This window comes from Arachis hypogaea, chromosome 9, assembly GCF_003086295.3.
Source record: "Arachis hypogaea cultivar Tifrunner chromosome 9, arahy.Tifrunner.gnm2.J5K5, whole genome shotgun sequence".
NCBI classification, from domain to species: domain Eukaryota; kingdom Viridiplantae; phylum Streptophyta; class Magnoliopsida; order Fabales; family Fabaceae; genus Arachis; species Arachis hypogaea.
Genome location: NC_092044.1, coordinates 53363015 through 53377960, shown reverse-complemented (window position 1 = coordinate 53377960; position 14946 = coordinate 53363015). Strand labels below are relative to the sequence as shown.

The following is a 14946-nucleotide window of genomic DNA, read 5'->3' as shown; positions in this document are numbered from 1 at the left end:
AAACTTAAGATGTTGCTTGCCCTCAAACAAAAAAATAAAGAAAAAATTAAATTGATTAAAAAAGAGTTAATCCTTCTTATAGTTTATGTCCATCTTTGTTAATGGAGTTTACTAGACTTGTGACTATGTATGGAATTTTCTTCTTAAATGAATCTTGAAATCCTGAGAATGAAGAGTTCTTAAAAACTTAAACTTGGATGATATTGTGAGACCTTTCTATAGGATATTGAATAATCCTTGAATCACTTATTTTTTTTCTTTCTTTTCAAAGAAATTGACTTCAATTGTTTAGCTCTAAGCGTTTTTTCTAAAAACAGCTTTTGATAATACGTTTTCAATTAGTAATCATAAACCAATTGATCCAAGTTATGAGGTGATGAAGTTCTCCATGAACTTAATGACCCAAGTCTCTCCTTGACATAGTTGCACCATAAGCATATAGCCAGAGGATTGGATTCATAAATTGGTGCCCATTTCTTTGGACTTCTAAATGCCTTGTTGCAAGGTAACTTTTGATAGTGGACCTTCGATCGATAATCTCAGATCAGTTGATCCAAGTTATCGGAAGCACCTGTCAGATCTAGCAGTCCAAGCTTATCCTTGGAACAAGAACACCACAGGCACATAACTGAGTCTTAGCCATTGATGCTCAGAGCTTTTTATTCATCCATGAACCTCTTTTGTTCTTTTTGTAGCTTATTGATTTTCTTGCTGTTTTATGTTTTCGCTTTTTTTTTCTTTTTCAACTCAATCCAAGAATCTTTAAAGGTCTAGAGATCTCATCAATATTCTTCTAAGCCTTAGTTAAGAAGAATCATCCTGTCATTCAATCTAGATCATTCATCATCATTCACATTCTATGAATCATAATCACACTTCTTACACCACCACTTCCTAGAGGATTTTTTGTGAATTTAACTCATTTTTCATTCAATCAAAACTCTTTTATGACACTTACATTATTTTAGGACAATACAACTAGTGATCTCAACGAAACATAAACTAAACTGGAAAGACTTGATTAAAGTAACAATAAAAGAAATAGACAAGCCAAACAGGACAATAATATAATTGACAAATGCAACAAAGCAAGAAAAAGTTAAAGAACAAGACTACTTCTTTTCTCTTCAATTGGTTGCTTGCTTCTTGGATTCCAGAATCCTTTTTTCTCTTGTTCTTTCCTTCCTCGCTCTTCAAGTTCTTCCTTCTACCTTTTGAGTTCAATCGTGATTACTTGAGCAACTTCAGAGTATGGCTGCATACTTGGGTTTACATTATGAGCTGCCATACCAAAATAACTTATTTTGAAGTGAGTGTTTATTATGTATTCCTCTAGTTCTCACTGGCGATGTAAGAACCGCAATTGATTAACCGCTTAATTAATTAATTTAATTGTCCAAAATAGGTTCTAAAATTTAGAATATTAATTAAAAAATTAAATATGATATTTAGACTCAGTAGAATTTTCTAAGTTGAAAAATGTAAATTTTTGCGAAAAATTGTATAAAAATACATACCGGTAAATTAGCTGGCAATACCGGCTTAAATCTGTTTGGTACTATCTGAGAGCAATAAAAAATATAGAAAAACTTAAGAAAATAATTAAAGTTGAAAATCGGACGCTAATTTTAAAGGTTTGGCCTAAAATTAGGCCAAATAGACCAAAAATGCTAACGGGTTGGACCGGACCCAAGTTAAGCCCAAACCCAACATATATAAACACACAAATGAACCCATTTCAGCCTTGAAACTCATTAAACACTAAACTTAGCAACTGCATTGAAGAAGAGGAAATACACTATTCATTCTCTTCTTTAATTGTATCTTAAGTTACGATGTTCCGATTCGCGAATGGGTTGCGGCCACGTGAAGCTCTCGCTAAGGCCGTTAGTTTCATCTAACCAAGTTGGTAAGAGTTTCAAAAATCTCTATTCAGTTTTCAGTGTAACACCCTAATTACCCTAAGCCTTACCTCATGCCGTAAAGCAAAGACTAATCAAGGGATACGACAATTCTAAGGCTCATACATATATATATATATATATATATATATATATATATATATATATATAAGGAATAATAATTCTAAAAGCCTGATGAAGAAAATAAACTCAAAACAGGATTTGAAAGGCGCAAAACATACCCACGAAACTATTAACTTAACGCACAAGATATACATATAATATAACAAAATATAAGAGTATAATTATCATAAGATACTAGCCACAGCCAGCGGAGTTTAGGCCGACTAGTTAAATACTAACATACAGAATTTTGGCAATAAAATAGCTTATACAGAATATCTCTCATAAAGTAAGCCTCTAAGGCAAAAGTAAATATAAAAGTGAGAGTACTAATCAAAATAACCAAATGACCATAAAAAGAATAAGATCCTCCGCTCTGCTACCATCAAACAACTCACTGAGGTGGGTTGCGACCTGCATTTGAAAAATAACAACAACGTATGGAATGAGAACCGGAGGTTCTCAGTATGGTAACAGTACCCAGTATTGTAAGATGTAAGACCCCGGGATGCCAGAGGCAATCCTAGAGCTTCATACCAAACAGATATTCAAGCTTAAACGAAATAAATAACTTAAACCATAAACAATAAACAGGGGTTCTAATCTTAGAGGATTTCTAACTAAAACTAGTCACCGCTGTCCCACAGCCTTCACCAACCTACCCTCCATGTGATCCCATCACCTCCGCCTACCTAACCTCCTCAGCACCAGACAAACACAGATAATGAAAGTAAGGAAAGCACGGATAGTATTCGTACATGTAACAAGTAATTCAAGAAGCAATTAGGCATATTATACAATTAGGCAAACTCAAGTAATCAAAGCAAGCAAGCATATAAAAGATGCATATGATGAATGTCTGTCCTATTGGCTGTGATATCACATGTCGATTATAGTGCCAAACCCGACATAAAATTTGGTCGGCAACTCTCGGATTAGTCTCTCTGTTGTGCATACTCAGGAGGAATAATTCCGAGGGATAAGTGCTCTACCACCTTCTCCTTTCAGAAGGAAACATTCCGAAGGAGAGTGCTCTACTGATGAGTGGATAATTTATACGCTTTTTGACATTATTTTTAGGTAGTTTTTAGTAGGATCTATCTACTTTTAGGGATGTTTTCATTAGTTTTTATGAAAAATTTACATTTCTGGACTTTACTATGAGTTTGTGTGTTTTTCTGTGATTTCATGTATTTTTTGGTTGAAATTGAGGGACCTGAGCAAAAATCTGATTCAGGCTGACAAAGGACTGCTGATGCTGTTGGATTCTGACCTCCCTGCACTCGAAATAGATTTTCTGGAGCTAAAAAACTTCAAATAGCGCGCTCTCAACGGCGTTGGAAAGTAGACATCCAGAGCTTTCCAGAAATATATAATAATATATACTTTGTTTGAGTTTAGACGACGCAAACTGATGTTCAACGCCAGTTCCATGCTGCATTCTGGAGTAAAACGCCAAAAACACGTCATAAACCAGAGTTAAACGCCAAAAACACGTTACAACTTGGCATTTAACTCCAAGAAAAGCCTCTGCACGTGTAAAGCTCAAGCTCAGCCTAAGCACACACCAAATTGGGACCCGGAAGTGGATTTTTGCACTAAGACTTATTTCTGTAAACCCTAGTAACTAGTTTAGTATAAATATAACTTTTTACTATTGTACTAGTCATCTTTTGACCACATCTTTGGTCTTTTTCCCTATTTTTCGAATTCACATATCATTTGGGGGGAGGCTGGCCATTCGGCCATGCCTAGACCTTATCACTTATGTATTTTCAACGGTGGAGTTTCTACACACCATAGATTAAGGTGTGGAGCTCTGCTGTTCCTCGAGTATTAATGCAATTACTATTATTCTTCTATTCAATTAAGCTTATTCTTATTCTAAGATATTCGCTACACTTCAACAAGATGAATGTGATGATCCGTGACACTCATCATCATTCTCACCTATGAACGCGTGCCTGACAACCACTTCCGTTCTACCTTAGATTGAGCGCGTGTCTCTTAGCCTCCATTCCGAAAGATCGGAGTCTTCGTGGTATAAGCTAGAATTATTGGCGGCCATTCCTAAGATCCGAAAAGTCTAAACCTTGTCTATGGTATTCCGAGTAGGATCTGAGATGGGATGACTGTGATGAGCTTCAAACTCGCGAGTGTTGGGCGTAGTGACAAACGCAAAAGGATCAATGGATCCTATTCCAATATGATCGAGAACCGACAAATGATTAGCCGTGCTGTGACAGCGCATTTGGACCATTTTCACTGAGAGGATGGAAAGTAGCCATTGACAACGGTGATGCCCTACATACAGCTTGCCATAGAAAGGAGTAAGAATGATTGGATGAAAGCAGTAGGAAAGCAGAGATTCAGAAGGAAAACAGTATCTTCATGCGCTTATCTGAAATTCCCACCAATAAATTACATAAGTATCTCTATCTTTATTTTACGCTTTATTTATCTTCATATTCGAAAACCATTATAACCATTAGAATCCGCCTGACTGAGATTTACAAGATGACCATAACTTGCTTCATACCAACAATCTCCGTGGGATCGACCCTTACTCACGTAAGGTTTATTACTTGGACGATCCAGTGCACTTGCTGGTTAGTTGTGCAAAGTTGTGAAAAAGAGTGACATTACAATTGTGCGTACCAAGTTGTTGGTGCCATTGAGATCACAATTTCGTGCACCAAATTTTTAGCGCCGTTGCCGGAGATTGTTCGAGTTTGGACAACTGACGGTTCATCTTGTTGCTCAGATTAGGTAATTTTCTTTCCAAAAAATTTTCAAAAATCTTTCAAATTTTTTTTCTCTTTTTCGTTTTTCTAAAAATTATTTTCGAAAAATCCAAAAAATTAATAAAATCATAAAACAAAAAATATTTTGTGTTTCTTGTTTGAGTCTAGTGGAAATTTTTAAGTTTGGTGTCAATTGCATGTTTTTAAAAATTTATGCATTTTTTTTCGAAAAAAATTCATGCGTGGTGTTCTTCATGATCTTCAAGTTGTTCTTGACAAGTCTTCTTATTTGATCTTCATATTTTCTTATTTTGTGTTTTTTGTTGTTTTTCATATGCATTTTTGCATTCATAGTGCCTAAGCATGAAAAATGTCTAAGTTTGGTGTCTTGCATGTTTTTCTTTTCTTGAAAAATTTTTAAAAATAAGTCTTGATATTCATCTTGATCTTCAAAGTGTTCTTGGTGTTCATCTTGACATTCATAGTGTTCTTGCATGCATTAAGTGTTTTGATGCAAAATTTTCATGTTTTGGGTCATATTTGTGTTTTTCTCTCTTCTCATTAAAAATTCAAAAATAAAAAAATATCTTTTCCTTATGTTACTCATAATTTTCGAAAATTTGAGTTAACTTAGTCAAAAAATTTTAAAACTTAGCTATTTCTTATAAGTCAAGTCAAATTTTCAATTTTAAAAATCCTATCTTTTCAAAATCTTTTTCAAAAATCGAATCTTTTTCATTTTTTTATTATTTTCGAAAATTTTTAAAATTTATTTTCAAAATCTTTTTCTTATCTTTATTTCAAAATTTCGAAAAATTTACTAACAATTAATGTGATTGATTCTAAAATTTGAAGTTTGTTACTTTCTTGTTATGAAAGGTTCAATCTTTAAATTCTAGAGTCATATCTTTTAGTTTCTTGTTAGTCAAGTAATCAATTTTAATTTTAAAAATCAAATATTTTCAAAATATCTTTTTCAAATCATATCTTTTTCAAAATATATTTCAAATCTTTCCTCTCTCTAATTTTCGAAAATTACCTCCCTCGTTTTCAAAATTCTTTTTTTACTAATTGTTTCAAATTTTAATTTTTATTTTATTCCTTTTCTTAATTTTTGGGTTTTAACTTTAATATTTTTCTTTTATTTTAGTTAATTTTTGAAAACTCTTCTCTCTCATCTCTTTCTATTTATTTATTCATTTACTAACACTTCTCTTCATCTTAAAATTTGAACCCCCTCTTCCTCTCTGAGTTTGAATTTTTCTCGTTTCCTTCTTGTATTCTTTTCTTCTTCTACTAACATAAAGGAATCTCTCTACTGTGGTAAAGAGGATCCCTATTATTATTTTCTGTTCCCTTCTTTTTCATATGAGCAGAAGTAAGGACAAGGACATTCTTGTTGAAGCAGATCCTGAACATGAAAGGGCCCTAAGGAGGAAGCTAAGGGAAGCTAAAGCACAACCCTCTGGAGAGGACTTGACAGAAAATTTTGAAAAAGAAGAGGAGATGGCAGCCGAAAATAATAACAACAATAACGCAAGGAGGATGCTTGGTAATTATACTACACCTACTTCCAACTTTTATAGAAGAAGCATCTCAATCCCTGCCATTGGAGCAAACAATTTTGAGCTGAAGCCTCAACTAGTTGCTTTAATGCAACAGAACTGCAAGTTTCATGGACTTCCATCAGAAGATCCCTACCAATTTTTAACTGAGCTCTTGCAGATATGTGAGACTGTTAAGACTAATGGAGTAGATCCTGAAATCTATAGGCTCCTGCTTTTCCCTTTTGTTGTAAGAGACAGAGCTAGAACATGGTTGGACTCACAACCTAAAGATAGCCTGGACTCTTGGGATAAGCTGGTCCCTTCTTGGCTAAGTTATTTCCTCCTCAAAAGCTGAGCAAGCTTAGAGTGGATGTTCAGACCTTCAAACAAAAAGATGGTGAATCCCTCTATGAAGCTTGGGAAAGATACAAGCAGATGACCAAAAGGTGTCCTTCTGACATGCTTTCAGAGTGGACCATTTTAGATATATTCTATTATGGTCTATCGGAGTTCTCTAAGATATCACCGGACCATTCTGCAGGTGGATCCATTCACCTAAAGAAAACACCTGCAGAAGCTCAAGAACTCATTGACATGGTTGCAATTAACCAATTCATGTACACCTTTGAGAGCAATCTTGTGAGTAATGGGACGCCTCAGAAGAGGGGAGTTCTTGAAATTGATGCTCTGAATGCCATATTGGCTCAGAACAAAATGTTGACTCAGCAAGTCAACATGATTTCTCAAAGTCAGAATGGATGGCAAAATGCATCCAATAGTACTAAAGAGGCATCTTCTGAAGAAGAAGCTTATGATCTTGAGAACCCTGCAATGGCAGAGGTAAATTACATGTATGAACCTTATGGAAACACCTATAATTCTTCATGGAGAAATCATCCAAATTTCTCATGGAAGGATCAACAAAAGCCTCAACAAGGCTTTAATAATGGTGGAAGAAACAGACTTAGCAATAGCAAGCCTTTTCCATCATCTTCTCAGCAACAGACAGAAAATTCTGAGCAGAGTCTCTCTAGCTTAGTAAACATAGTCTCTGATCTGTCTAAGACCACTTTAAGCTTCATGAGTGAAACAAGGTCATCTATTAGAAATTTGGAAGCACAAGTAGACCAGTTGAGTAAGAAAATCACTAAAACTCTTCCTAATACTCTCCCAAGCAATACAGAAGAGAATTCAAAAAGAGTGTGCAAGGCCATTGATATAATCAATATGGCCGAATGCACAAAGGAGGAGAAGAACGTGAATCCCAGTGAAGAAGACCTCATGGGATGTCTCCCAGACAAGAAGGAGTTCCCTATTGAGGACCTAAAGGAATCTGAAGCTCATATAGAGACCATAGAGATTCCATTAAACCTCCTTCTACCATTAATGAGCTCTCTGAACTATTCTTCCTCTGAAGAGGATGAAGATGTAAATGGAGAGCAAGTTGCTCAATATCTAGGAGCCATCATGAAGCTGAATGCCAAGTTGTTTGGTAATGAGACTTGGGAAGGTGAACCTCCCTTGCTCATTAGTGAACAAGATACATGGGTTCAGCAAACTCTACCTCAAAAAAAACAGGATCCTGGTAAATTCTTAATACCCTGTACCATAGGCACCATGACCTTTGAGAAGGCTTTGTGTGATATGGGGTCAGGCATAAATCTTATGCCACTCTCTGTAATGGAGAAACTGGGGATCTTTGAGGTACATGCTGCCACATTCTCATTAGAGATGGCAGACAAGTCAATAAGACATGCTTATGGATTGGTAGAGGACGTGTTAGTGAAGGTTAAAGGCCTTTACATCCTTGCTGAATTCATAATCCTAGACATTGAGAAGGAGGAGGATGAATGCATCATCCTTGGAAGACCCTTCCTAACCACAGCAGGAGCTGTGATTGATGTTGATAGAGGTGAGCTAGTCCTTCAATTGAATGGGGACTACCATGTGTTTAAAGCTCAAGGTTATCCTTCTGTAAACATGGAGAGGAAGCATGAAAAGCCTCTCTCAATACAGAGTCAAACAAAGCCCCCACAATCAAACTCTAAGTTTGGTGTTGGGAAGCCACAACTAAACTCTAAGTTTGGTGTTTAACCCCCACATTCGAACTCTAAGTATGGTGTTGGGAGGTCCCAACAATGCTCTGATGATCTGTGAAGCTCCATGAGAGCTCACTGTCAAGCTATTGACATTAAAGAAGCGCTTATTGGGAGGCAATCCAATTTTTATTTATCTATATTTCTCTTGTTCTTTTATGTTTTATTAGGTTTATGATCATGTGGAATCACAAACCAATTGCAAAAATTTAAAACAGAATCAAAAACAGCAGAAGAAAAAGCACACCCTGGAGGAAGAGCTTACTGGCGTTTAAACGCCAATAAGGAGCACCTGGCTGGCGTTCAACTCCAGAACAGAGCATGGATCTGGCGTTGAACGCCAGAAACAAGCAGCAATCTGGCGTTTAAACGCCAGGATTGCACCCTAAGGAAAGCTGGCGTTTAACGCCAACAACAAGCATCAGGCTGGCGTTAAACGCCAGAAACATGCTACATTTGGGCGTTTAACGCCGGAAACAAGCATCAATCTGGCGTTGAACGCCAGGATTGCATGCAGAGGGCGTTTTACATGCCTCATTGGTGCAGGGATGATAAATCCTTGACACCTCAAGATCTGTGGACCCCACAGGATCATCTCAAGATCTGTAGACCCCACAGGATTCCCACCTACCTCAACTCACGTTCTCTCTTCTTCACCCAATTCAATAACACTCTTCCCCATACACCATTCACCACTCACATCCATCCACTCTTCCCCATAAACCTCACCTACCTTCAAATTCAAAACCTCTTTCCCACCCAAACCCACGCTACATGACCAAACCCTATCCCCTCTCCCTCTATCCTTCTTCATTACACAACACAACCCTCTCTTCTCCCCCTTGGCCGAATACACATCTCTCTCCCCCTCCTACATATCTTCTTCTTCTTCTATTCTTTCTTCTTTTACTCGAAGACATGTTTAACAAACTCACTAATCATTAAAAATTGTCTCTGTAACATTAAATAAAAAAATATCAATTTCTTCACAATCGAATTATATTTGTTTTTAATTATGTTATCAACATTAGTATTGAAAAGAAAGAATCACAAAAAACAAGTAACTTCAAATTCAAAAAAAAATTAATATAAATCGAATTTGATTATATTTTTAGTAATTTATTTATATTATATAAATAAATATATTCTAATTGATATTTGTCATAGACACATCGCTACAAATTAAGAACTATAACCATGAAACCACATTAAAGTTCCTAAATATGCCATTGCTAAAAGCTTAAAACCATAACAAGAACCATCCATTTTCAACTAAGATAATCACAGATCTAACGAGTAATGACAACTGTTAAGCCATTAGAGCAAACACTTTGCGTGCATAAAAAATAACAATTACGGAGAAAGAAATCCAACGGCAATAGCAAACTCCAACAAATCATAGGTACACAAGTAAATTCTACATTCATCTTTAACAATACAACTTAAGTAGGTACACTCTAGAAAAATTTAGGAAAAAAAAGTAGCAAAATACATGGTGTGATAAACACGAGAAATTCTCTCCTACTTTGCCTCGCTCTCTAAATCCAGAAAGCACACCGAGACGTAAAACCCAAAACAGAAAAGAAAGTGAAAACAAGACACCACCATGAGCCCAACACAAAAAATAATAATAATAAAATAAAATAAATAGAGGGAGAACAGAACCATCACTCCATCATCATCTCTTTGCCCAACATTGATGAAAAAGGGAAAGCGCCGTCCCACAACCATCCATCAACACGTTCCCTTTCGCCAGTGATTATTAACCACTTGCAACAAAATTTAAAATCAAACAGAAAGAGAGCAGCACAAACCATGACTCACCATTGACGGCTGCTAGTGCAAAAGAGGGCCAGGGGAGATGGTGGAAGCCAATGACAGAGAGGGTGGTTTCAGAGAGTTTGAAGACAAGTGCAATTAGTTCTACTCCCCTTGTTTTAATTCTTTTCATCTTCACAATTTCAATCTCTTTCAAGACTGCTGAAAGTCCTCATTTTAGTATATCTTAGGCTCTTTACCTCAGACAGTTAGAGATGCTCCATTGTCTGCTGATGTGAGATTTAGTATCATGGTTGCTGCCTTCAGAGCCCTGATAAATGAAATAATAAATGCATCAATAACTGTCACTACACTGCATTGACCAAATACAAACACATCCATGTTACTTAAACTTTTCCATATCTATTTTGTGTTTTCACTCATATTATGAGTGCTTCATAGATTGTCTTCTTGGAAACTTCAGTATGACCCCAATGTTTGCGTTCCCATTGCAGAAAGGCATCATGGCCCCCGAGCCTGAGAGTGCAGAAGCAACAAAGTGTTGCTTCTCTACTGAAACCCATGTTTAGATCTATACTTTAGATAATATATTTTCTCATTTTTATAGTTGAAGAAAAACACACATAGACAAACTAACACCTTTGTAAATTACAAATGCAAAATTTGATTTTTATGAATGCTATCTTCACAACATATATTATTTGAATAAAGTTATTGTTAGGGACTTGGGTATTATAGGGTGCTCAAAGCCCCACATCGAGTAGTTTAGGATGCTTGATGTTGTATATAAGGAGAGTGGTTCTACCCCCTTATCAGCTAGCTTTTAAGGTGTGGTTTTCCACTTTCCTCAAATACTTAACAATGGTACCAGAGTGTGGTTGTTGGCGCCATGGAAAGGGCTACCTATAGGCTGGATTAAGGTGAATTCCGAATATTGATAGATGGTAGCTAAGTGGCTACCGTTGGGTCAGTGTCAATAGAGTGAAGCCGCCATGGACGTCGGCTCTCCAAGGCGGTTCTTCCCCTTATCAGCTAGCTTTTTTAAGGTGTGGTTTTCCACTTTCACTTTCCTTAGATACTTAACAGTTATCTATTAAACATAAATTACGATTTAATCATGGCCCAGATCCTTTGGTCATTCTAAAAAGGAGTAAAGTTAAGGGAAGGACATTAAGAAAACATTATTTGATGCCATGACATGCCATTCTATCTTGGCAACATATATTATTTGAGTAAAGTTATCCACAAAAACATATATTATTTGATTAAAGTTACCTACACTATCTAAATTAACACCTTGGCATTTTAGGTTTCTCATCATGAGCATGCCCTTACCCACCTCCCACAAAGACATGGGAAGGAAATGATTTAATCAAGGCTCAGATCCTTTGGTCATTCAAAAAAGGAGAGAGAAAAAAGTTAAGGGAAGGACATTAACACATTATTTGATGCCATGTCATGCCACACCATTAGAAAACCGATTGTAAAATACGAGAAGGGTGCAGAGAAACTAAATGTGCATACCAAGCTTCAGGTGCTTGATAGAGAGCTGCAGAAGTACCAAAGCAGGAGGCAAGCATGTCAGTGTTGATCACACCTGGATTAAGTGCAACAATGGCCATTCCTTCTGGCAACTCCTTAGCCACAGACCTGCTCAGACCTTCAATGGCCCATTTTGACGCACAGTAAGGTGCAACCAATGCAGCTCCAGATCTGCCCCAGCCAGATGATATATTGACGATTATGCCCTGCTTCTTTGCGGCAATCATGAGAGGGACAAAGTGGCGAAGCACATTGGCAGTACCTTTGACATTTGTGTCTAGGACACTATCAAACTCTTCTGGTGGCACCTCCCAGATCTTGTTATTCTTGTTGATTGTTCCTGCATTGTTCACTATGATATCAGGAACACCCGTCTTCTCCATCACAGTTCGCGCCAACTCTTCAACACTGCTATTCAACCTCTATAAAAAATCACGTTCAATGACAATAATAAATAAATATTTGATCATAGAATAGAGAAGAGTGAAGAAAGGGATATAACCAACCACGTCGGCATTGAGGAACAAGTGATTGTGATTGGGATTGGAAGAAGAGAGTTGGGAGTGGAGGGAGTTGAGGGCATCTTGGGCGCGGGAACAGCCAATTATGTTGTGGCCTCTGTTGGCCAGCTCAAGGGCCAGCGCTCTTCCCAGCCCTCTGCTGACCCCTGTTATCAGCACTGTTCGACTTCCAATTGCATCCATAGAAGACCTTAAGAGCAATATCACTTACATTAAAATACGTGCAGAGAAATAGCAAATAAGAATGCCTTGTTTATATTTTCAACATCACAGCTGAAAGAACTACGCATGACCTGCAAAATACATGCCAAAAGAAAAACAACTGAAAAATCAAATCTCAGTTCTAAACTAGAAAATCATAACGTTCAATCAACTCCATAACATCAATAGCAGTTACGAATACAGGTTACAAAAGTTAAACAAAATAGGTAGAATCATGAAAAGTAAACCAGAGAGAATGTGATCTTGAATAATTGATCTGGAAACACTTCCCATCATTTTCCTATGAAAATTTGTTTTCCACAAACAGCAGTAGAAACAGTGGGCTACTGCAAATTCACCTCACTTGACCTCAATCACTAAATTATAGACTATCAGAGGATTTACGAAATATCTATGCATTGCTCACACTATTCGCAGAAAAAGAAATAATAAACACCAACCAGAAGTAGGGATCGCAATGCAGCGGAGCAGGGTGGGGCGGGAGATGCCTCCCTACTCCCCACCCCAGAACCCTGATCTTCTCCATGTCCTCGCCCCCAATCCCCGCCGTGATGAGATATTTACCCCCATCTCCAGTCCCTACATTCCCCGCAGGGCCCCATTCTCATCCCTTCCCTTGATAATTTCTTTGAAAATCATAATGAAATTTTTTTAAAAAAAAGTAAAAAAATCATAAAACATCAGAGCATCATACAAATACATCTTGTCCAAGATTACAAATTAATTGAAATTCAATATCACAATACATAACACAGTACAACTACAAGTTCTCTGTCCAAGTTATCTGTTATAATAACACAATACATAAATATGTTAACATACATCATGAACGAATACAAGATATTAAATAAGAATTTTTTCAGAAAAAGGTAATTACCTAAACCTCCAATTCCCTATCATCCAATATGGCAGAAATTAATTCAGCAATCAACAGAAATTAATTTCATTTATTCTATACAACTTATAATAAATAAGTAGCAATCAACAGAAATTAACCCAGCAAATCCAGATTTCATTGATTTATATATGCATTAAAAAAATTGAGAAGATCATCAATAAGAAATGGAGGGAATAAATAAATCCAACCAATGAATTGCATAGAGTACAAGACGAATGATATAGTTACATCCCACAGTAAAGAAAACCTCACCTGCTTATTTTCAGTTCTAACAAAAGATCAAACAATGCTAAACAAGGTGTAATCTCGTAGAAGCCTACTTTCACTTTTCTTCTTAAAACTCTCAAACATCTAAACTCCCTTAACACATTATTCTTCCTCTCCGCCTACCCTTTTCTTACCTTTTCTTTTTTGCCTACTATCTATCACTCAAAATTATGCTAGTTCAGGCAGGTTAATAGGTTACTACATACCAAAATGAAAATTTCCAAGTCTTAATACATTTATTGTAATCAAATTCCCATAACCAATGCAAGAGACTATAAGTAAATACATCCTACTGATTCAGTGAATTTCAATAAGCTAAGAAAAATAACAAAGTTATGTAACTTCTCAATCAGCACATCAGTTAGAGAAAGCACAAACCCTAAGAGAAAGGGCCATAAACACAAGCCTACCTCATGAATGAAAGATCAAATAAACACCTTTTGAAAAGATTAATAAGGAGTCATCAAGATAAACCCTATTATCAAAATCCTGACTAATACGGCTCAACTCCATTGGAAAACCAACCAGCTTGTCTACACTGGACCAACCTAATCCGATACCGCTAACTCAGGTGAATGAACTCATCCAGTACCAAAATAGGTCATCGATTTCTCACTGCCTGTTAGAAGTCGGTAGAAAAGGGAGGGCATTGGAGGCAACTTCACCCATATATAAAAATTCAAGCTGATAATAAAAAAAATCAATAGATCACAGCGAGAGAGAGATAGAGTATCCAACCTGAAGTGGAGGAGGAGGAGGAACAACCAGCAGGGGACGGCAAGCAGCGCAGATGCAGATACGGCGCAGTGACGGCAGGCGACGCGGTGAGGGTGAGGCGCGGGAGGGGAGACGGCGCGGTGAGGGGAGACGGCGCACAGTGATGAACGCGATGGCTGCAGAGAGCTGGGAGAGAACTGGAGTAGGAGGGCGCGGCGCACAGCTATGATAAAGGGAAGACAGATGAGGATAAGAGTTTGGGCTTATCTATATATATCACATTTGAAATGACTAAAAAGCCCCCAATTAAAAAAAATGAGAGAAAATACTCAATTTAGATTTTGAAGTTACACCTTAGTCCCTGCGGTGGTTTCCACCACAGAGTCATTACTAGAGAAATGATGTGTACAACAGAATGTCACGCTGAATTCCACTAAAACGGCGTCATTTTTGTTTGGTGCTCAAACAGCTCAAAACGACATCGTATCATGTTATATGAAACTAGATACGTTTTAGTCAAACAAGTAACACCATATTCTCTCCCATAATAGGATTGTTCTTCTTCTTTCTCTTATCTTCAATGGAGCTG

At 36.9% G+C, this 14946-nt stretch overlaps 1 protein-coding gene and 1 non-coding gene across 7 annotated transcripts; both read right to left on the bottom strand.

Moving 5' to 3' along the window:
- Window positions 1-6672: 6672 nt before the first annotated feature.
- Window positions 6673-6780, bottom strand: LOC112714152 (small nucleolar RNA R71). Its single transcript, XR_003159108.1, has one exon. It is a non-coding gene; the product is annotated as a small nucleolar RNA R71 (small nucleolar RNA).
- A 3032-nt stretch (window positions 6781-9812) lies between these two features.
- Window positions 9813-14626, bottom strand: LOC112710922 (NADPH-dependent pterin aldehyde reductase). 6 transcript variants are annotated; one of them, XM_072202958.1, is made up of 6 exons: window positions 14379-14604; window positions 14051-14259; window positions 12916-13101; window positions 12239-12546; window positions 11715-12154; window positions 9813-10500 (listed from the first exon to the last, which is right to left on the bottom strand). In XM_072202958.1, exons 4-6 carry the CDS (start codon window positions 12434-12436, stop codon window positions 10431-10433), a joined length of 708 nt encoding a protein of 235 aa, XP_072059059.1. In that variant the 5' UTR covers window positions 12437-12546; window positions 12916-13101; window positions 14051-14259; window positions 14379-14604; the 3' UTR covers window positions 9813-10430. The 6 variants fall into 6 exon arrangements, with proteins under 6 accessions (XP_072059059.1, XP_072059060.1, XP_025619190.1 ...); XM_072202959.1 differs by lacking the exon at window positions 14051-14259 and having other exon boundaries at window positions 14379-14626; XM_025763405.3 differs by lacking the exon at window positions 12916-13101 and having other exon boundaries at window positions 14379-14602.
- Window positions 14627-14946: the final 320 nt, after the last annotated feature.

Bases quoted from the DNA above. Each gene is read 5' to 3' on its own strand.
- LOC112710922 (XM_072202957.1), bottom strand. The intron at 12,155-12,238 runs GTTGGTTATATC...GATTTTTTATAG, and splicing joins TGTTCCTCAATGCCGACGTG to AGGTTGAATAGCAGTGTTGA. The intron at 10,501-11,714 runs GTATGCACATTT...TTCATTTATCAG, and splicing joins TATCAAGCACCTGAAGCTTG to GGCTCTGAAGGCAGCAACCA.